Below are 20,597 nucleotides of genomic sequence, written 5' to 3' on the forward strand. Positions count from 1 at the left end.
CTTTACAACACCTTTAAGTAAAACTTATTTTCAGAATATCCAAATTTGACTATTTCCTTAATTTAAAGCATCAAAATGACCCCCCAAAATATTAAATATTATAAAACTGCAGTTTATCATTGATGTATGAGAAATAACTTAATGAGTACCTATTTACTAATGAATAGCACATTTATCCAAAGATTATATATATTTCAATACTGTCATTTACAAGAATAAAACATCCAGTCTACTCAAAAGGAAAATAATGAATTAATTTAGTGTACTGAAACTAGCTGCTTCTGCCAATAAAAGAAAATATTTGTAAATCATGTTGTGCTCAATAAAAATGGATATAATTTTATAACTGAAACTTCATTCACAAAATATAATGGTCTTCTACTAGCAGAATTCGAATATTACAGCTTTTTGATTATATTCTAAATAAAAATAATTAAAAATGGATTCAAATAATTCAGAATAAGTGCTTTATTTTTTTAAATACCACAAAAACTGAAACTATCATTTACATCAATGTTGAATAGCAATAAAAATTAGAAATCAATTTGCTGTAACTCTTGAAAACACTCAGCATAAAACAAAATTAAAAGAACAAAAAAGAAAAAGTAAGTACCCCTTTTAAATTGAAGATAATCTAACTGCTTGTGACATACCTACTTGCAGATGTACAAACAGTAGATGCATTCAAAACAGTGCAAGATTTATTTAGGACAATATTCCAACCTATCCCAATGTAGTTTTTAATTACTTGTGCAAGTTTATATAAAATCACAAAAGTAAATCTCTCCTTAATATGTAACCAGCTTACGCTAATTCAGAAAATTCCACACCAACATAACAACTGTGGAAATTGTGAGGTATGACTTGAGGGGGAAAAAAAAGTAAAACCTAACTTCAAAAGTGCGTATACTTCAATGTAATTACAATCTTGTTCTATAGTTCTTTTGTAAAAAAAAAAATTCCTTTAAAACTATGTCTACAAGAAAAAGTAAATGTATCGTTTCATATTTTTTTTTGAACTTAAAATATATATACGTAATCTTCCTTTGTTTATAATAAGCTTAGATACGAATTGATAGTGGGGTAATTGGATTCTTTAAGATAGCTCTATAGAAGAGATGAATACAACATACTATATCTTCTTTAAGAAGTATGAGCTAATGATAGGCATTCCTTATATTGTTTTTTAATATATTTAAGGAATGCTGTTCTTGTAAACAATGGCTTTGAAAAAGAAATTGGAGACCAAAATACATTACTAGAGGATCTCTATAAAAGGTCACCAAAACTATCCTTGTTTGTGAAATCAGGGAAAATTTTTTGGAATTTATCTTGCTAGAAAAAATGCTACCACTTTTCTTCCATTTTTCTTTTTTTCTGATTATCACAATTAAACATCAGAAGATTTTTCTCAAATAAATACTGACATAAATGTTGATTTCAAGGACAGACAACTTTTGTTAAGAGTCCATTTCACAGGCATTTCACAATTTGTTGAGATGGAGGCAGCACTGTTCTGGTGTGAATTGTCACTGGACTCCTGGGAAGTATTCCTTCTGGGAGAGTTTATTGGGACCTGAAGCTGACTGGCAGATGTAGGCTTAGCAGCATTTGGTGGTTTTGTAGAGGAATTAGATGGAAGTCTGATTGCTCTCCTCACCAGAAGTAGATGAATGTCTTTTTCTTCCAAATTCCTCACTAATAGGGGGCTGCAAATCATGAAAGACAACATGGTTGACAATTTTACTGGTTTTCTTCCCTTCAAAATCTAAGGCCAGACTTTTCCAACACAGAGGGAAATTATGTTGGCAGTTCAGTAGATTTTATCCGTGTAACAAAAACTTAATAGTACCTGAAGGAATTAAACTTAAATTTCTTACCTAAATCAGCCTACTAGTATTTTGCTCATTCTTTCACTCAACGTATGTTTATTTAGCTTCTCCCACATTTTCTGGCCTAAGCTACATGACAGGGCATAAGCATAAGGCTGGGTTCCCTGCCTCCAAGAAAATGTTTCAGCAAGGCCATTTTCCTCCTTTATTCAGCCCTGTCCCTTTCTCAACCCTAAACTCCTATCCTAGGCTTGGTTATGATGGGAATGTTTAAGTAACAGATGAGTAAAAGCAACACGGAGAAAAAACAGATGCCAAGTCAAAGAACCTTCAGCAAATTTAAAGATTTATCTAGAATCCCCATGATAAAGAGACTGAGAGTATTACTGATGGTACTAAATTTAAATATCTTCAAACATGAGTATGCATAATGTGCCCAAATCCCCTCGGACTGCAAGCAGAAAGAGGGTAGACAGTGAACAAGTATCTTACATTCAGAAAAGGTCAGCTTTTGGGGTCTTTCCAGTTACAGATTTGGAAGCCCAGAACTGTACACCACTGGACTAATATTTTTATTTGGAGGTAAGATAAGACAGTAGCCTCTTTCTCCAACCATCTACTGTACTTAAAAGAGAAGCTCTGGGCCGGGCGCGGTGGCTCACGCCTGTAATCCTAGCCCTCTGGGAGGCCAAGGCGGGTGGATGGCTCGAGGTCAGGAGTTTGAGACTAGCCTGAGCGAGACCCCGTCTCTACTAAAAATAGAAAGAAATTATCTGGACAGCTAAAAATATATATATAGAAAAAATTAGCCGGGCATGGTGGCGCATGCCTATAGTCCCAGTTACTCGGGAGGCCGAGGCAGTAGGATCCCTTAAGCCCAGGAGTTTGAGGTTGCTGTGAGCTAGGCTGACGCCACGGCACTCACTCTAGCCCGGGCAACAAAGTGAGACTCTGTCTCAAAAAAAAAAACAACAACAACAACTCTGCATTCTTAGCTTCAAATAGGGCAAGAGTTACGATTACAGAGCAGGGACATCTTTGCAACAGAACTGGTCAGGCCACTCTAGAAAAACAGCTCTTCATTTCAGAGACACAGGCTCTTCTATTATCTTCATCCCTGAGGCATCAACTCCATTTACACAGAACTACAAGACAATTTATGACACTAAGCAGAGATGGACCTAGCCTTCCTTTATGTCTCTTTTCAACTTTTTTATTTTTCTTCTTTTCTTATTTCTTTTGCTTCTCTTCTTTCTCCTTTTCCTTTATCTTCTTAAGTTCATCTTATTCTTTTTATTGCTTTCCTTTTCCTATTGAAATCAAATTGATTAAACCCTACTTTCTTGCCTGCACATAGCATTCTCGCCTTAATTTTATTATGCAGAAACCCTAAATCCATACCAACACGTTACAGAAATTATATGGATTTTAAAAAAACATTAAAAAGTGAAAAGTTTTCACATTACTAATGAGAAATTAGTAGCAAATCCGTGTAAAAGTTACTAAATCTATAAAATGTTAAATTACAGGGGCATATCAAGATCAAAGTGAACTGACAATTGCACTGTGGTTATACAAGATGTTAACATTTGAGAAATCTGAGTGAACAGAATATGTGGGAATTATCTGAACCATTTTTGTACCTGTTTCAAAGTTTTATTTCAAAAGTGAAAAGTTAATTTTCAAAATAAAAAGTTAAAAAATACAAATTGTAAAATTAAACTTAAAAATCACTGATAAGAGATCAGAATATATGGGTAATAAAATAGAGAAAGGGATTTAAAACTTACATCAACACGAAAGTCTTCTAACTTCTTAAAACTACAGAGGTATTCCTGAAGTTTCGGGTCAATAGACTGTGTTTTAGATTGAGAATATTTCAAATAAGCCCAAAACTTTTCTAGTCCATACAGCTGGCCTAATAACAAAGAAGAACATATACAGTGAATGATATAGAATTTTAAAAATGATTTATATTAAACATGATCCTACCAGCAATAGCCATTTATCTTCCAATATATACTTAATCTAGATCAAGAATAAGACATGTAATAAATTAACAATAACGACAGCTACCATAACATTTATTGAACAGTTGTTATGTAACAGGTATTAAATGCCTTATTATGTATCAAATGAATTTGGGCCATATACAACCAAAAAGATAGGTGTGCTCTTATGTATATTACAGATGAGAAAACTGAGCCTAGCAAGGTTAAGTAATTTACCCAAGGTCATGTAGCTATTTAGTAATGAAATGTGATTCGGCCTAGGGATCTGGCCCAGAACCTGCACTCTTTAACCACTGTGCTATTCTGCCTTTCCAAGCATAACTGCTGGTTACACAAAATTTTCATGTAATAGAACACCAATGAGTAATCATGTTTGTCAGGGGAATAATGATAAAACACATCTCCATAAAGGAAATACTGGAGAATAGTTATTTTCCAATACCTCACAGGATCTTCTCACTAAATGGTGCCCCATCCTTCATCAAGAACCATAATAGTGGCATGAAGGTCTTAAATTAAGGTTTGCCCTGAAGAAGACAACTATAATTCCCTCTCTACTTATTGACAGACTCAGGTTTACAATTTCCAAAGAGAATAAGTTTTTTGTTGTTGTTTATTTACCAGATTCATAGTCTTTTTTGGTTTCTTCTTGGAAATCCTTAAAAATTTCTTGTCTGAATTTTTTTTCCAGTCCATAACTATAAAACCTGAACAGACATTCTAACCCATACCTATAGAAAAAAAAATAAAAGGTATATAATAAAATTTTTGTTATAAGGATATAAATATAGTTAGTAGTATTGCTACAAGCAAACATGGCACAGATAATCCTGACCAAAAAATCTCAGTATGCAGATTTTTAACTGAGGTAGTAGTTAGTGATCCACAGCTGGCTTCACTATGTTTGCTGACTCAGCCATAGCACATCATGAAAGTGTACTGGGAACTTGCAGAATGAGAGGATGCCCAAGGGACATAGACAATTGGAATACAGCTTCTGTAGATGGACAGAGTATCTTTCCCTGGTATTTCTGAAGAACTGGTCAAAAGATTTAGTGACAAATTGGAAATGCTTTAGATTTTTTCCAAACCAAAATTTATAATGGTGTGTTTGTACATGGTATTAAATACTCCTTAACACAATCATCACTCTAGAAAGATAAAGACCATACTCTTATGCCCTGGACCCCTAGGTATGGTCGACCCATTCAATTATAATGGTGTAAACCTAATTAAATGGCTCCTAAGAGAGTCTCCCTGCTTTAGTTATAAAGTACAATTAACAGCAAATATATTGCTAAAAAAGCTCAACCTTCAACAAAAGGTGATAAGCATGAGAGTAGACAAAGCCATTAAGACAGCATTAGAAGTACCATGTCTAACTGACTCAACTAGATGCCACAATGAAAAGACTCCTCAGGCCGGGCGCGGTGGCTCACGCCTGTAATCCTAGCACTCTGGGAGGCCGAGGCGGGTGGATCGCTCGAGGTCAGGAGTTCGAGACCAGCCTGAGCAAGAGTGAGACCCCCGTCTCTACTAAAAAAAAATAGAAAGAAATTATCTGGCCAACTAAAAATATATATACAAAAAATTAGCCGGGCATGGTGGCACATGTCTGTAGTCCTAGCTACTCGGGAGGCTGAGGCAGTAGGATCGCTTAAGCCCAGGAGTTTGAGGTTGCTGTGAGCTAGGCTGACGCCACGGCACTCACTCTAGCCTGGGCAACAGAGTGAGACTCTGTCTCAAAAAAAAAAAAAAAAAAAAGACTCCTCAGTTTAGAATCCTAAATTATTCTGGCCGCCTTGGTGGAGTAGAGGTTAATTCTTCTTTGATTGGCTGTTATTCACAGGAAGCAGGGTGTGTATGTCTCTTTCTCTTCTGTAACCAGCTTATTTACAAGATGGAGAGTGATGGTTTGTCCCAAAAGAATAAACAGATTTCTTTGCAAGCCACCAAGAGCAATGTAGAATTGCCAACTACACAACTACACTCTAACCTGAGCCCTTTGTTCCAGTAGCTTTAAGTGATGCTATTAGTTGAGCTTGTAAGACTGAAGGCTAAGGACAATAAGGACTAAAGGAACTACAGCTCAGAATGACAAACTTGACTTAACACTCCTATTCTGGGATCATACAATACTGATATCAGTGGTTCTCAACCTTGACCACATACTAGAATCATTGGGGGAGATTTTTAAAAATACCCATGCCCAGTCTCTGTTCCAAACCACTGAAATCAGAATCTTTGGAGGGTGAGGTCTAGGGGTCTCCTTTCCTTCTCTCTCTTTCTGGAGAAAGAAGTTTTTAGTTTTTTGGTGTTTTTTTTTTGGTGTGTGTGTGTGACAGGGTCTTGCTGTCTCCTGGGTTAGTATACAGTGGCATCCTCAAGACAGGAATGGCAAATTTTGTCTTTTGTGCCAACTCTGCTAAATTGGCAGTAGCTATTAAAGCCATGATAAGAGAGTATAAGTCCAAGGAAATGTGGTAAGAAAGAACATAAAACAGTACTGGGATTGATTAGAGATGTCAGTAATGGACAGAGGAGAAACAAATAGAGGTACACATGCCATGTAACTGCTGGTCCTGGTCTGGATAAAAATTCTAGATAAAAATTAAATAGACTTTGTTTTTATATAAGTCAGCGCAAATATAAATTTTATTTTTTGTCAGAAAAATTTATTTGCAGCACCTTGTATTCTTCACAAAGATCACAATATCTGATTAATAATATATTCTTATTTGAGATTTATAAGAGGGATCCATTTTCAGAACTTGGTAATATTATTGAATGGAAAATTATCTTTTTTCCCTTCTTTCCATCCCTTCTTCCTTTCTCCCTTTCCCCAAGAATAAACAGCCTGCATAAGTCCACTTTGTCTTCCTTTTCACCCTCTTGGTCTGGCCTCACTCAGCCCTAGAGACACTCTCAAGACTTCCCCTGAACATTTCTGCAGGAAGCAAGGCCTAAGCTGGGACAAAAAGAACAGGAGTTAGCAAAACAGAGGGAGGAAGAAGAGAAGTAGAAGCAGAGGTAAGAATATGTACAGAAATCCAAAGACTACAGGACTTGGCTGTTTCACAGAACATGTAGTTCAGTTTCACTGTTGCCTAGAATACTAGAGGACTGATGGAAAAAAATGATATTAGACAGGTGAGTCAAGCAGAGTATCATGAGAAGTCTTGCTTTTTTTTTTTTTTTCCTCAAGGCATCTTAATGACTGGTTTGGCTCTAAACATTTGTCCATTTGGGTATGCATATGCACATGCAGGGGAACTCTGTAACGGTGGGAGCACAGGAGAGAAAAATCTTATACTTTGATTCAGCCCCCTGTGCCAGCCCTCTAAGATGGATCCTAATGACCCTATCTCTTGCTTTCACGACTTTGTGTAGTTCCCTCCTACCCTGTACTGGGGCTGGTCTGTACAGACAATCCGATAAGGCAGAGGTAATGAATGGTATGCCACTTCCAGGTATAGGTTATACAAGACACTGAGCCTTCCATCTTGGAAGCTCTCCTTCTTTCTTAAATTAGTCACTCAAGGTAAAGCCATGTTGTAAAGTGCCCTATGAGAAGGCCAGTGTGGTGAGGAACTGAAGTCTCCTGCCAATAGCCATGTGAATGAGATCCTTTAGCCCTGGTCAACTCTTCATTGACTTCAGCCCCATCCAACACCTTGACCTCAACCTCATGAGAGACCTTCAGCCAGAATCATCCAGCTAATTTGTTCCTGGAGTCTCAACACTTAGGAACGGAACTAATAAATGTTCATTGTTTTAAACTTGTGAGTTTTGGGACAGTTTGCTATGTAGCAATAGAAAGCTAATAGAGCCCTTCCCCCTCCAGTTATGATGTGCTACTTTCACAGTTCAAATTTGGGCTATTTCAGTACTAGTTTTTTAAATTATTTTTTAAAAACTCCCTCCAAGTGTAAAAATATTAGAAAATATTTGACCTGTAATTTTCTTTTGCATCTTCCCAAGCAAGTTGTCTAAATTCCTCATACATTTTTTTATTGAAGTGATCTCTGAGGAAAAAGGACCAGAAACGAAAGAGGGTATTCATTTCCTGGGACTGACCGATTCCTAAGCGCTTTCTCTCTGGAAAAAGTTAAAATAATAAAACATTGTTTTATTAAACATACTTTTTAAAGTCAAAATAATAGATATTTTGCATAAAAATGAAGAAAAATCAAACATATTAATCCTCAAAATATATTTGCGTTTCTTCTAAATACAGGACAAATGTTAATCCATTTTCTGACTCAATGCTCAAATTATAAACATCTGTTAATAGTACCAAGAAGAATATACTAAATTTTATTTGCTAATGCATATAAGCTTTAAAGTACATGAATAAAGAATATAAATAAATATATTTACTTAAAGTAATTATTTATAAGTCTAAAAAAATAAAATCTTAACCTGACATTAAATGATACAATTTGAATTTATTAGAATTATATTTTAATTTTAAATATAGCTGAATAAAGAACAAGCATCTTACCACTTAGGCATCTTCGACGATACTTGTGGTACACTTGTTGGGTAAAGCCATTTTCCTTTAAAAGTTCATGTGAAGGATGCTGGAACTTTGGGAATGAATGAGGAGTACATCCATAACCTCCTATTAGTGGTGCACCTTCTGAAGGTGAAGCATTTGAACTGCTATTTGAGGAGGGGGAAAAAAGCCTTCAAATATCAAAACCAAGTGTTTAAACCAATTTGTACTTTTTTTTTCATTACTGGTAGTCTGAGCAGAGGAAAAGACAGTAAGTATCCTCTAAAACTCTCCTAAACTAATGACATATAGATCTACATATAAAGTGCTATTTATGTTCAACATACAGTTTACATAAATTCAGAAGTTGATTAAAAAAAAACATGGTCACAAATTCTCAAACTAAAACAGTAAGTAGAAGCAGATAACTAAATAGCTCATTCCTCTTCCAGATCCATTATTAATTTAGATTAGTTATTATGGTACTGGGGAATTTTTGACTTATCTTGAGTAATTTAGGTTAATGATATAAACTGAATACATAGAAATGAGGGATAAAATCTGGCAAGAAGGCAATAATTTCATTATCTCAAAAATATACTCTCAATTCTACTTCTGAAATATCTCTTAAATCTTTTCATTTTCAACTGCATTCCATTAATCAAATTTGGGCCTTCATCTCCTTTCACTTGAATTGACTGGTGGCCCTATTTTTCCAGTCTTCCTCCTCTATCCTGCCACCAAAGGGATCTTCCTAAGACATTAATCTAACTCAGTGGCTCTTAGAGTGTGCTCTGTGGACCCATGGAAGGTTCCCAAGAATCTTTCAGAAAGTCTGCAAGGTCAAAACTATTTTCATAACAATACTACAACACTGTTCATCCTTTCCACTGTGTTGACATTTGTACTGATGACACAAAAGTAATGGTGTGTAAAACTGTTGATGTGAATTGAGGCTGTGGCACCAAACTTTACTTTTTAGTAATTGTATTCTTCACTGCTATGTACTTGCAATTAAAAAAAAAAATGCCAGTTTCAACTTAAGAATGCCCCTGATAAAGCAGAAAAATTAACTTTATAAAATTTTAATCCTTGAGCACATGTCTTTTGTGGGTAACAAAAATGTAATGGAAGTTTCAGTTTTGCAAGATAAAAATGTTCTGGAGATCTGTTTCATAACAATGTGAATATACTGAACACTACTGAATTGTACACTTAAAAATGGTTAACATAGTAAATTTTATGTTATATATTTTTTACCAAAAATTTTTTAAATGGGATGGAAGCACACACTTTTGTGATATATTAAAGTACAATGGTTGTCTTAAAGCAAAGCACTTGTGTGATTAAGGCGTGTGGTAAACTAGCTGCATTTTTCATGGAGCACTGTTTCTAATTTAGCATCACTTTTAGAAGAACCACCAACAAACAAGGGTTACTCAGACTTTGTTATTTGTCAGATGTTTCCTTGAAAATGAACAAAACGAGTCTTTAATGTCAAGAAAAACAACTGAGTATTTGTTTCCAATGATAAAATTAGAGATTTTAAGAAAAAATGAGAATTTTGGAAACCTTGTATTTGTCACGATGAGCCTAATAGTTATTACCCCCAATACTTAAAGAATTTTCTTAGGAAATCAACAGTGAATTTTTTTTTAGGAGTTTGTGTGTGTATAAGTGTGGTAAAATATACCTAACATAATATTAATACTTATCATTTTAAATATTATTCATAAGTATGTGATTCATTGGCATTAAATACATTCACAACATTATATAACCATCACCACTATCTAAACTCAAAACTTCTTCATCATTCTCTACAAAAACTGTACCTACTAAACAATAACTCCCCCTTTACCCCCCCCCATATCCTCTAGAAACGTCTAGTCTACTTTTTGTCTCTATGAATTTGACTGTTCCAGGTACTTCATATAAGTGGAATCATACAATATTTTTCCTTCTGTTTATGTCACTAACCACAATACTTTCAAGGTCTATTCATGCTGTAGCATTATCAAAATTTCATTCCTTTTTATGGTTGAGTATTTACATTCCATTGTATGTATATACCACATTGTATTTATCCAGTCATTTGTTGATGTTCCCACCTTTTGGCTATTATGAATAATGCTGCTATGATCATGGGCATACAAATATCTGTTTGAGTCCCTGTTTTCAAAACTTTTGGATATATAGCAGAAAGTAGTATAACTGGATCATATGGTAATTCCATAATATGTGTTAACATTTTAAGGAAATGCCAAACTGTTTTCCACAGCAGCTGCAGCATTTTATATTCCCACCAGCAATACACAAGGGTTCCAATTTTTCCACATCCTCACACTTATTTTCAGGGTTTTTGTTATTATACATGTCTATATTAGTCAGCTCAGGGTGCCATAACAAGACAGCACAGACTGAGTAGCTTAAAAAACAGAGATTCATTTCCTCACAGCTCTGGAGGCCAGAAGTCCAAGATCATTATGTTGAAAGGGTTGGTTTCTGCTAAGTCCTCTCTTCCTGACTTGTAGAGAGCCACCTTCTTGCTGTGTCCTCACATGGCCTGTCTTCTGTGTGGGCACAGAGAGAGACCTCTCTGGCATCTGTTCCTCTTCTTATAAAGACACAAGTCCCATCCCATTAGAATTCAACTCGTATTACCTCATTTAACCTTATTACTTCCTTAAAGGCCCTATCTCCAAATACAGTCACATCTGGGGTTAGGGCTTCAACATATTAATTTTGGAAGGGGGAAACAATTCAGTTCATAACACCATCCTAGTGGGTGTAAAGTGGTATCTCATTGTAGTTTTCTAAATTTGTGTTTCTCTATGATCCATTATGTTGAGCATCTTTTTATGGGTCATTTGTGTATCTTCTTTGGAAAAATGTTTATTGACGTCCTTTGCATATTTTAAAATTAAGATGGTGAGACAGAGTGAGACTCTGTCTCAAAAAAAAAAAAAAAAAAGAATAGGCATTCAGTAGATTCAGTAGAAACCATACTTCTAGAACCTCACAACTGATTTGTTTTTCACTTTCAGTACAGTATTCAATAAGTAATATGAGATATTCAACACTTTACAATAAAATAGGCTTTGTGTTAGATGATTTTGCCCAACTATAGGCTAATTAATGTAAGTGTTCTGAGCACATCTAAGGTAGGCTAGGTTAAGCCATGATGTTCAGTTAGGTGTATTAAATGCATTTTTTACTTAAAATATTTTCAACTTATGTGGGATTTATCAGCACATAACAGCATAACAAGTCAAGGAACATCTGTATTACACAGGTATATCTTAGATATATTGCAGATTCTTTCCCATATCTCTACAATAAAGTGAATATCACAATAAAGTGAGTCACATGAATTTTTTGGTTTCCCAGTGCATATAAAAGTTATATTTACACTATACCATAGTCTATTAAGTGTGCAATGACATTACATCTTTTCAAAATGTATATAACTTAATTAAAAAATACTTTATTGTGATGGGTGACATCACCAAAATGGTAGAATAGGAGCCATCTGGCTTCTCCCAAGAGAAAACCAAAAACAAATATCCAGCACCAACATTACCACCATCAATATCTGAAAACTCAAATCTGAAGCTGAGATGATTCCCTGAGCCACAGAGAAGTGAAAAAGTTCAAGTTCACATTAAGAGAAATGGACCTCCCCATCCACGATGCCCCTCTCCTAATCTGCCAGGCATGATGAGTGGAAAATTCCTCCCAGGTTCATAGTTTCTTCACTGGAAAAAGTGAGATCAAGATGGACAGCCAGTTTCCCCGACATCTTGAGCTCCCTTGCAGGAAAACTGTTCCTGCCTCAACCCACAGGAAGCATCCTGGAGGCCTATAAGGAGGAAAAAACCCCTGAGGGCAGCTAGAGAAAAGAGAGGAAGCAGGAATAGGAACCCCGGCCCATGAAACTCTCCTCTTTAACTCAGCCAAAGGAGATGCCAAAGGTGTGGTTGTTCAGTAAGACCACAGTGTAGGAGGCATGATCCACAGGTCTTCAAGACCCCTTAGCCAGCTTTCCCACACAGCTGGGATATCCTCTATGGCTGCAGTCCCCAAGCCCCAGGCTACAGAACGGGCGCAGAACTCCACTGCCTGCCCCTCCCCACCCCCGTAGAAAATTGTCTTCCATTAAACTGGGGTGGGGAACACAGTAGGAGGTGAGCAGCGGGCAAGCCAGCAAAACTTCATCTGTATTTACAGCCACTCCCCATTGCTCGCTCACCGTCTGAGCACTGTCCCCCCTGCCCCCCAATCTGTGGAAAAATCGTCTTCCCTGAAATTGGTCCCTGGTGCCAAAAAGGTTGGGAACTGCTGCCCTATGGGAAGCCCCACCATATGGATGAACAGTGCTCCAGGGTTTGCAAGAGCTGAGGCAAATCTGGGCTTATGGCGCCATCTAGTGCCAAAAAGGAGGCAGTGATCTTGTATATAAAGGGTACTCACAGGCAACTGCAAAGAATCTCTAAGCAAACATACCATAGAAGTACCAAAACAAGCAAGACAGCAAAGACTGAAATAAATAACTAATCCTTCAGTGTGAAGCCATATACATACATCCACAAGGAACGACAACAAATTGGGAATCATGACCTCTCCAAACAAAGCAAGAAGCCAGTGACAGACCCTAACAAGACGATTATGTGAGCTCTCAGATTAAGAATTCAAAACAGTTCTAAAGAAACACAGCTAACTCCAAGATAATACAGAAAAGCACTTCAGAAATTTATCAGAGAAGTTTAACAAAGAAACTGAAATAATTTTTTAAAATCAAACAGAAATTTGGGAACTCAGAAATATATTTGCTACACTGGAAAATGGATTAGAGGCTCCTAAGAGCAAAATGGATCAAGTACAAGAAACAATCAGTGAGCTCAAAGATCGGATATTGGAAAATATAGTTAGAGAAGAAAAAATAAAATGATGAAAAGGGATGAAGAATGCCTGCAAGATACAGAGAATAATCTCTAAAGAACAAATTTAAGAGTCACTGGTGTTCAAGAAAGAGTTGAGAAAAAGCAAGGAGTAGAAAGCCTATTCAAAGAAATAATAACAGAAAACCTACCAAATCTAGAAAAAAGTAAAAATATCCAGGTACAGGAAGGTCAGAGATCACCAAATAGATTCAACCCAAATATGACTACCCCAAGGTATATAATAATAAAACTCTCAAAGGTCAAGGAAAAAGAAAAAATTCTAAAAGCAGCAAGAAAAAAGCAGCAAATAACATAAAAGAGAAGTACGGACTTCTCAGCAGAAAGCATACAGGCCAGGAAGGAGTGAGGTAGCATATTTAAAGTGTCAGGAGGAGTTTGGGGGAGTGACAGCCAAGCATACTGTATCCAGCAAAGTTGTCCTTCAAACATGCAAAAATAAAGTCTTTCCTAGACAAATAAAAGCTGAGGGATTCATCACCACTAAACCTGTATTCTAAGAAATATTAAATGGAAGAATCTGAAAGAAAAAATGTTAACATGCAAAAAAATGTTGAAGGTAGAAAAACTTACTGGCAAAAGTAAATACACAAAATCAGAATACTCTGATACGGTAATTGTTATGTGTAATCCACTAATATGTCTAGTATGAAGATTAAAAGACAAATCTACCAAATAAATAACTGCAGGAACTTGTTAAGAGATAGGGAATATAAATAGATGTAAACTGAGACACCAAATAGTCAAAATGCAGAATGTATGGAGTTAAAGGTAGAGATTTTAGTTTTTCCTGTTTCTTCTTTACATTTCTTTGTGATCAAAGTTGACATCTGTTTAACTTGTTAATCCTTGTTTTTCGTAAGCCTCACAGTAAACAAGAAGCAAAAACTTATAATAGATACACTAAAAACAAAAAGCAACAAATTAAAACATATTCCCAGAGAAAATCACTTAATCACAAAAGGAGTAAGAAAGGAAGAGAGGAGTTACAAAACAACCAGAAAACAAGTACAAAATACTAAGTAGTAAATCCATACCCATCAATAGTAACACTGAATGTAAATAAACTAAACACTCCAATTAAAAAACACAGGGTAGGGCGGGCACAGTGGCTCATGCCTGTAATCCTAGCACTCTGGGAGGCCGAGGAGGGAGGATTCTTTGAGCTCAGGAGTTCAAGACCAGCCTAAACAAGAGTGAGACCCTGTCTCTACTAAAAATAGAAAGAAATTAGCTAGACAACTAAAAATATATACATAAAAAATTAGCTGGGCATGGTGGCACATGCCTGTAGTCCCAGCTAGTCGGGAGGCTGAGGCAGAAGGATTGCTTGAGCCCGGGAGTTTGAGGTTGCTGTGAGCTAGGCTGATGCCACAGCACTCTAGCCCAGGCAACAGAGTGAGACTCTGTCTCAAAAAAAAAAAACAAAGCAAAACATAGGGTAGCTGAATGAATTTAAAAAAACAAGACCCAACTATACGCTGCTTATAAGAAACACACTTCAACTATAAAGACATACATATACTGAAAGTGAAGGGATAGAAAAAGATACTCCATGCAAATGGAAACCAAAAAGCAAGCAGTACCTATACTTACACCAGATAAAATAGACTTCAAGTCAAAGACTGTAAAAAAAAAAAAAAAAAAGACTAAGAAGGTATCTATTAATATATAATAATGAAGGGGTCAATTCAGCAAGAGGATGTAACAATTATACATATATATGCACCCAACATCAAAGTATCCAAATATATGAAGAAAACATTAATACATCTAAAGGGAGAGACAGACTACAATACAGTAATAGTAGGGGACTTCAACACCCCTCTTTCAGTAATGGACAGATCATCCAGACAGAAAATCAATAAAGAAACACTGAAGTTAAACTATACTCTAGGCTAAATGGACCTGAGAGTTACAGAACATTTCATCCAACTGCTGCATATTACACATTCTTCCCATAAGCACATGAAACATTCTCTAGGATAAACCATATGTTGGGCCACAAAATATATCTCAACAAATTCAAATTCTTTCCTTAAATCTCATGAACCAACCTCTGGTAGCTTCTAACTTTTCTTCTACAGCTTCCTCACCTCTCTCAGCCTTCACAGAATTGAAGAGAGTTAGAGCCTTGTTCTTGATTAGGCTTTGGCTTAAGGAAATGTTGTGGCTGATTTGATTTTCTATCCAGAACATACATAACTTTCTCCATATCAGCAAAAAGGTTGTTTCACTTTCTTGTCACTTCTGTGTTCACTGGAGTAGCACTTTTTATTTCCTTCAAAAACTTTTCCTTTGCATTCACAACTTGACTAACTGTTTGGCACAATAGGTCTACCTTTCAGCCTATCTTGGCTTTTAACATGCCTTTTTCACTAATGATCAAATTTCTAGCTTTTGATTTAAAGTCAGAGACTTGCAATTCTTTATTTCACCTGAACACTTAGAAACCATTCTGGGGTTATTAATTAGTCTAATTTCAATATTGTTGTGCTTCAGAGTATAGGGAGGCCTGAGGAGGAGAGAGATGGAGGAATGGCCAGTTGGTGGAGCAGTCAGAACACACACAGCATGTATTGATTATGTTTACCATCTTATGTGGATGTGGTTCATGACACCTCAAAACAATGACAATAGTGACTTCAAAGATTGCCGACCACAGATCACCATAATAATAATGAAAAAGTTTGAAATATTGTGAGAATTACCACAATGTGGCACAGAGACACAAAATAAGCATATCCATTAGAAAAATGGCACTGACAGGCTTGCTCAATACAGCGTTGCCACAAACCTTCAATTTGTGAAAAATGCCATTTCTGTGAAGTGTAACAAAGCAACAAAGCACAATAAAACAAGGCATACCTATAAATCTTTGAGGATCAATAAAAAATAAAAAATATATAACTAATAAGCCAATAGTAGAGATAAAATAGAATCGTTATTAAAAACTCAACTGATCCAAATGAAAGCAGAGAGAAAAAAAATCAAAGAATAGATGAGACAAATGATACATTTAAATCCAACCACATCAATAATTACAATAAACATGGATGATCTAAACCAATTAAAAGACACATTGTCAGACTGGATAATAAAAATCAAGGCAAGACCCAAATATATGCTGTCTAGATGAAACCCACTTTAATACAAAGAGAGATTGTTTAAGAGTAAAAGAGCAGAAAAAGATAAACCATGTCAAACACTGATCAAAAGAAAGTTTGCTCATGCTTGTAATCCCAGCACTTTGGGAGGCTGAGGCAGGAGGATTGCTTGAGGCTAGGAGTTTGAGACCAGCCTGGGCAACATAGCGAGATTTCACCTCTACAAAAAAAAAAAAATTTAAAATTTAGCCAGGCACAGTGGTGCACAACCATAGTCCCAGCTACTCGGGAAGCAGAGGCCAGAGGATCCTCTGAACCCAGGAATTGGAGGCTGCAGTGAACTATGATCACACCACTATATTCCAGGCTGGGGGACACAGCAAGACCCTGTCTCTAAAAAAAAGAATAAAAACAGAAAGTTGCATTTATATCAGACAAGGCAAACCTCAAAACAAGATATTACTGAGGTTAAAAAGAAACATTACTGGTGGGAATGCAAAATGATACAACCACTTTGGAAGATAGTCTGGCAGTTTCTTATAAAACTAAACATACTCTCACATAATCCAGCAATCATGCTCCTTGGTGTTTACCCAAAGGATCTGAAAACATGTACACATAAAACCTGTACATAGACATTTATAGCAGCTTTATTCATAACTGTCAAAACTTGGAAGCAACCAAGATGTTCTTTGGTAGTTAAATAGATAAATAAACTGTGGTATATCCAGACAATGGACCATTTCAGTGCTAAAAAAAAATGAACTATCAAGTCATTAAAAGACATGGAAGAAATTTAAATGCATAATAATATATGAAAGAAGCCAATCGAGAAGGCAACATACTGTATGATTCCAACTATATGACATTCTGGAAAGGACAAAACTACGGAGACAATAAAAAGATCAGTGATTGCCAAGGGCTCAGGGGAGGAAAAGATGAACAGGCAGAACACAGAAGATTTTTACGGCAGTGAAACTATTCTGTATGATACTATAATGGTGGATATAAAAGTTATTATACACTTGTTCAAACCCATAGAATGCGTAACACTAGGAGTGAACTCCAGTGGAAATTATACACTTTGGCTGATAATGCTGTGTTAATAGTAGGTTAACAGACTATAACAAATGTACCACTCCAGTATGAGATATTAATAGTGGGAGAGGCTGTGGTATAGGGCCAGGGGTGGAACTCTCTGTATTTTCCATATAATTTTGCTATGAACCTAACACTGCTCTAAAAAATAAAGTCTTTTTTTTTTTTTTTTTTTTGAGACAGAGTCTCACTCTGTTGCCCAGGCTAGAATGAGTGCCGTGGCATCAGCCTAGCTCACAGCAACCTCAAACTCCTGGGCTCAAGCGATCCTTCTACCTCGGCCTCCCGAGTAGCTGGGACTACAGGCATGTGCCACCATGCCCCCTGGCTAATTTTTTCTATATATATTTTTAGCTGTCCATATAATTTCTTTTCTATTTTTAGTAGAGACGGGGTCTCGCTCTTGCTCAGGCTCGTCTCGAACTCCTGAGCTCCAATGATCTGCCCGCCTCGGCCTCCCAGAGTGCTAGGATTACAGGCATGAGCCACTGCGCCCGGCCATAAAGTCTATTTTTAAAAATCCATCGCTCATTACTGTATATTCTTGTGTGTCATCCTTGAATTAAGCTCCAAAAAGGTAGGGACCATATTCATCTTGTTCCCCGCTCCTATATTCTCAGTGTCTAGAAAAGTGCCTAATACATTGTAAGTTGTTGTTTTCTTGACATATTTTACTTGTAGGGGATGGTGAGGTGGTGGCAGGAATAAATCATTATATATATTTATTATTAACAGCAAAAGATAGGTTGGGTACGCTGCTCACGCCTATAATCCTAACACTCTGGGAGGCCGAGGCAGGAGAATTGCTTGAGCTCAGGAGTTCGAGACCAGCCTGAGGAAGAGCGAGACCCATCTCTACTAAAAATAAAATAATTAGCTGGACGTGGTGGTACATGCCTGTAGTCCCATCTACTCTGGAGGCTGAGGCAGGAGGATAGCTTGAACCCAGGAGTTTGAGGTTGCAGTGAGCTATGATGATGCCACTGCACTCTACCCAGGGTGAAAGAAAGAGACTGTCTCAAAAAAAAAAAAAAAGTAAAAGATATAATGTGATAAAATATGAATCTTAAAACAATATATTCTTACCTAAATGTTAGAACTAAATGTTCTATTCTAACTAAACTGTTACTGACTAAAATTTTTTTACCATTCTATTGATCTCTAAATATACTGTTCCAATTAAAAAATACTCTGGGAAAGAAACTTAAAATCATTTAGACTTCAAAAATAACTATTAGTATACTGCAAGTGTACAGAAGAACATACATACATGTCATCTTTTAGGCTCAGTATATTAATGAGAACAATGTAAAAGTACCAAATGGGTATCACTGAGAAGACAGATTTCAAGATTTTTATATCATGATAAACTCCCTAGCATTTCTTTTCATGAAACTAATCCTTCCCTGCTAGTAAACAGCGAAAAAACAGTTTCCCAAAGTTTTCAAATGGAAAAACAATCACGTAATCATTCTGAAAATATCTAGTATAAACACAAGACAGGTTTTTAAGAAACACAAAGCAATGAGGAGTAAATCACTTATGTATCCCCTCTATAACACAAAACATACCATATTGCTTTGCACATTACTGGCACTCTAAAAGGTTTGTTCTGTCATCTCTTTTAAGGTAAATAATAGTCTCTTTTTTAAAATTAAAGCTAAAAGAAAAATATACTTTCTGCTAATAATCGCCTAATCTAAATCATTTCCCAAAAAAGGAAAATACCCAAAATAATAATGTGTTTTGTTTCCATATTCTTTATATAGTTTGAGCTGTTTGTGTAGCACATTAATTCCCTCAATCAATATCTACTAAGAACCTACTAAATGTCACTAAGACTCTGGGATCTTTGGAAAGATAATAACTGTTACAGACCTAGATCTAAATAGCGTATAAATCTAAGAATCTACATTTGTGAAAAATAATTTAAATAGAGGAAAAAAACACAACTGTCCTGCTGAATTGTTGTTTCCTTAATGCACTTATAAAACTGTCCTGCTTATTTTCCCTTCTTTGGCTTTTTACTATTTTCATTGTTCTATAATTTGCTAACATATTAATTTTTAAATGTTTCAAAATATCTAATTAGTAATTATTTTCACGAAACTTCAAATCAAGAACAAAAAAGCAATATTTGATAAATATGGTACCTGACAGAGGATGTTCTTGGCCCATGATCTCTGGAATCCATTACCCAACCAACATGACACTCTAGAGGGGGATTTGTACTATGCCTTGTTTTTCTCTTTCTTGGACTCTAAAGAAAATAAAGTCAAGCATTGCAATTACTTTCAGTAGTGTGACCTTCACAAGTAAATTAAAGCCCTCTGACTTTAAACCAACTCAAACATTTTCATACTGTGGAGGACACATTGTGAAATCACATGAAGTCATAAAACAACCACTTCATATACAAGTTACAAAACTTAACAAAGAAGACCTTTTGCTAGGTTTGTAACACAAGGATGAAAAGTAATTCATCTTAGTATGATTCTTTATTATACCTTCTGATTGTCTTTACTTATACTACTCAATTGTAAAGAAGTTATTTCTTAAACTGAGAAAACATCACTATGGTAAAATGCTATTTTTTAATGAATTCTTACAAGTTAAAATATACATATTTTAATGTGATAGAAACTAAAAAGTCCCATTTTGTAATGTCAAAGTATACAATATGCAGGCTTTATATTCTTGGTTGTTTTGTGTACCTTTACATCAATGGCTTTTGGTTCTTTAACAACAGGATAAAATCTTGGTGTTTTGTTAGGATCTTGTAACCAGGGTGTTCGAGGTGTTTTGGGTGTCCTTGCAGGATGAATCCTAGGAGATTCTGGAACTGCTGTGGGCAATGAATGGGCCATTGTTGCTGAAGTTATTTCTGAAACACCAAACAGCTTCTGAGCTAATTCATCAGTCAAATCTGCAAAATAAAGAGCTCTTGAAATTATTTAGATGCTAGGAAAATACTTTACTTTGAGAATAAGGATAATTCTGAAATTCTCCAAACTCAAAGGCTTTTTTACTAGAAACATATTGAATATATAAGAACAAAAAATAACAAATACTTAGCCATCACCTAGATT

The 20,597-nt window shown here is 35.8% G+C and overlaps 1 protein-coding gene across 1 annotated transcript in view; it reads right to left on the minus strand.

Moving 5' to 3' along the window:
• Positions 1-453: 453 nt before the first annotated feature.
• Positions 454-20,597, minus strand: part of LARP1B (La ribonucleoprotein 1B) — a 94,893-nt gene continuing 74,749 nt past the window's right edge. Inside the window, 8 exon segments of the mRNA XM_045552296.1 lie at positions 454-1,646; positions 1,648-1,709; positions 3,623-3,750; positions 4,466-4,575; positions 7,798-7,942; positions 8,349-8,509; positions 19,662-19,768; positions 20,223-20,434. Coding sequence (XP_045408252.1) covers positions 1,412-1,646; positions 1,648-1,709; positions 3,623-3,750; positions 4,466-4,575; positions 7,798-7,942; positions 8,349-8,509; positions 19,662-19,768; positions 20,223-20,434 — 1,160 coding nt within the window. The 3' untranslated portion in view covers positions 454-1,411.

Source organism: Lemur catta, chromosome 5 (assembly GCF_020740605.2).
Source record: "Lemur catta isolate mLemCat1 chromosome 5, mLemCat1.pri, whole genome shotgun sequence".
NCBI classification, from domain to species: domain Eukaryota; kingdom Metazoa; phylum Chordata; class Mammalia; order Primates; family Lemuridae; genus Lemur; species Lemur catta.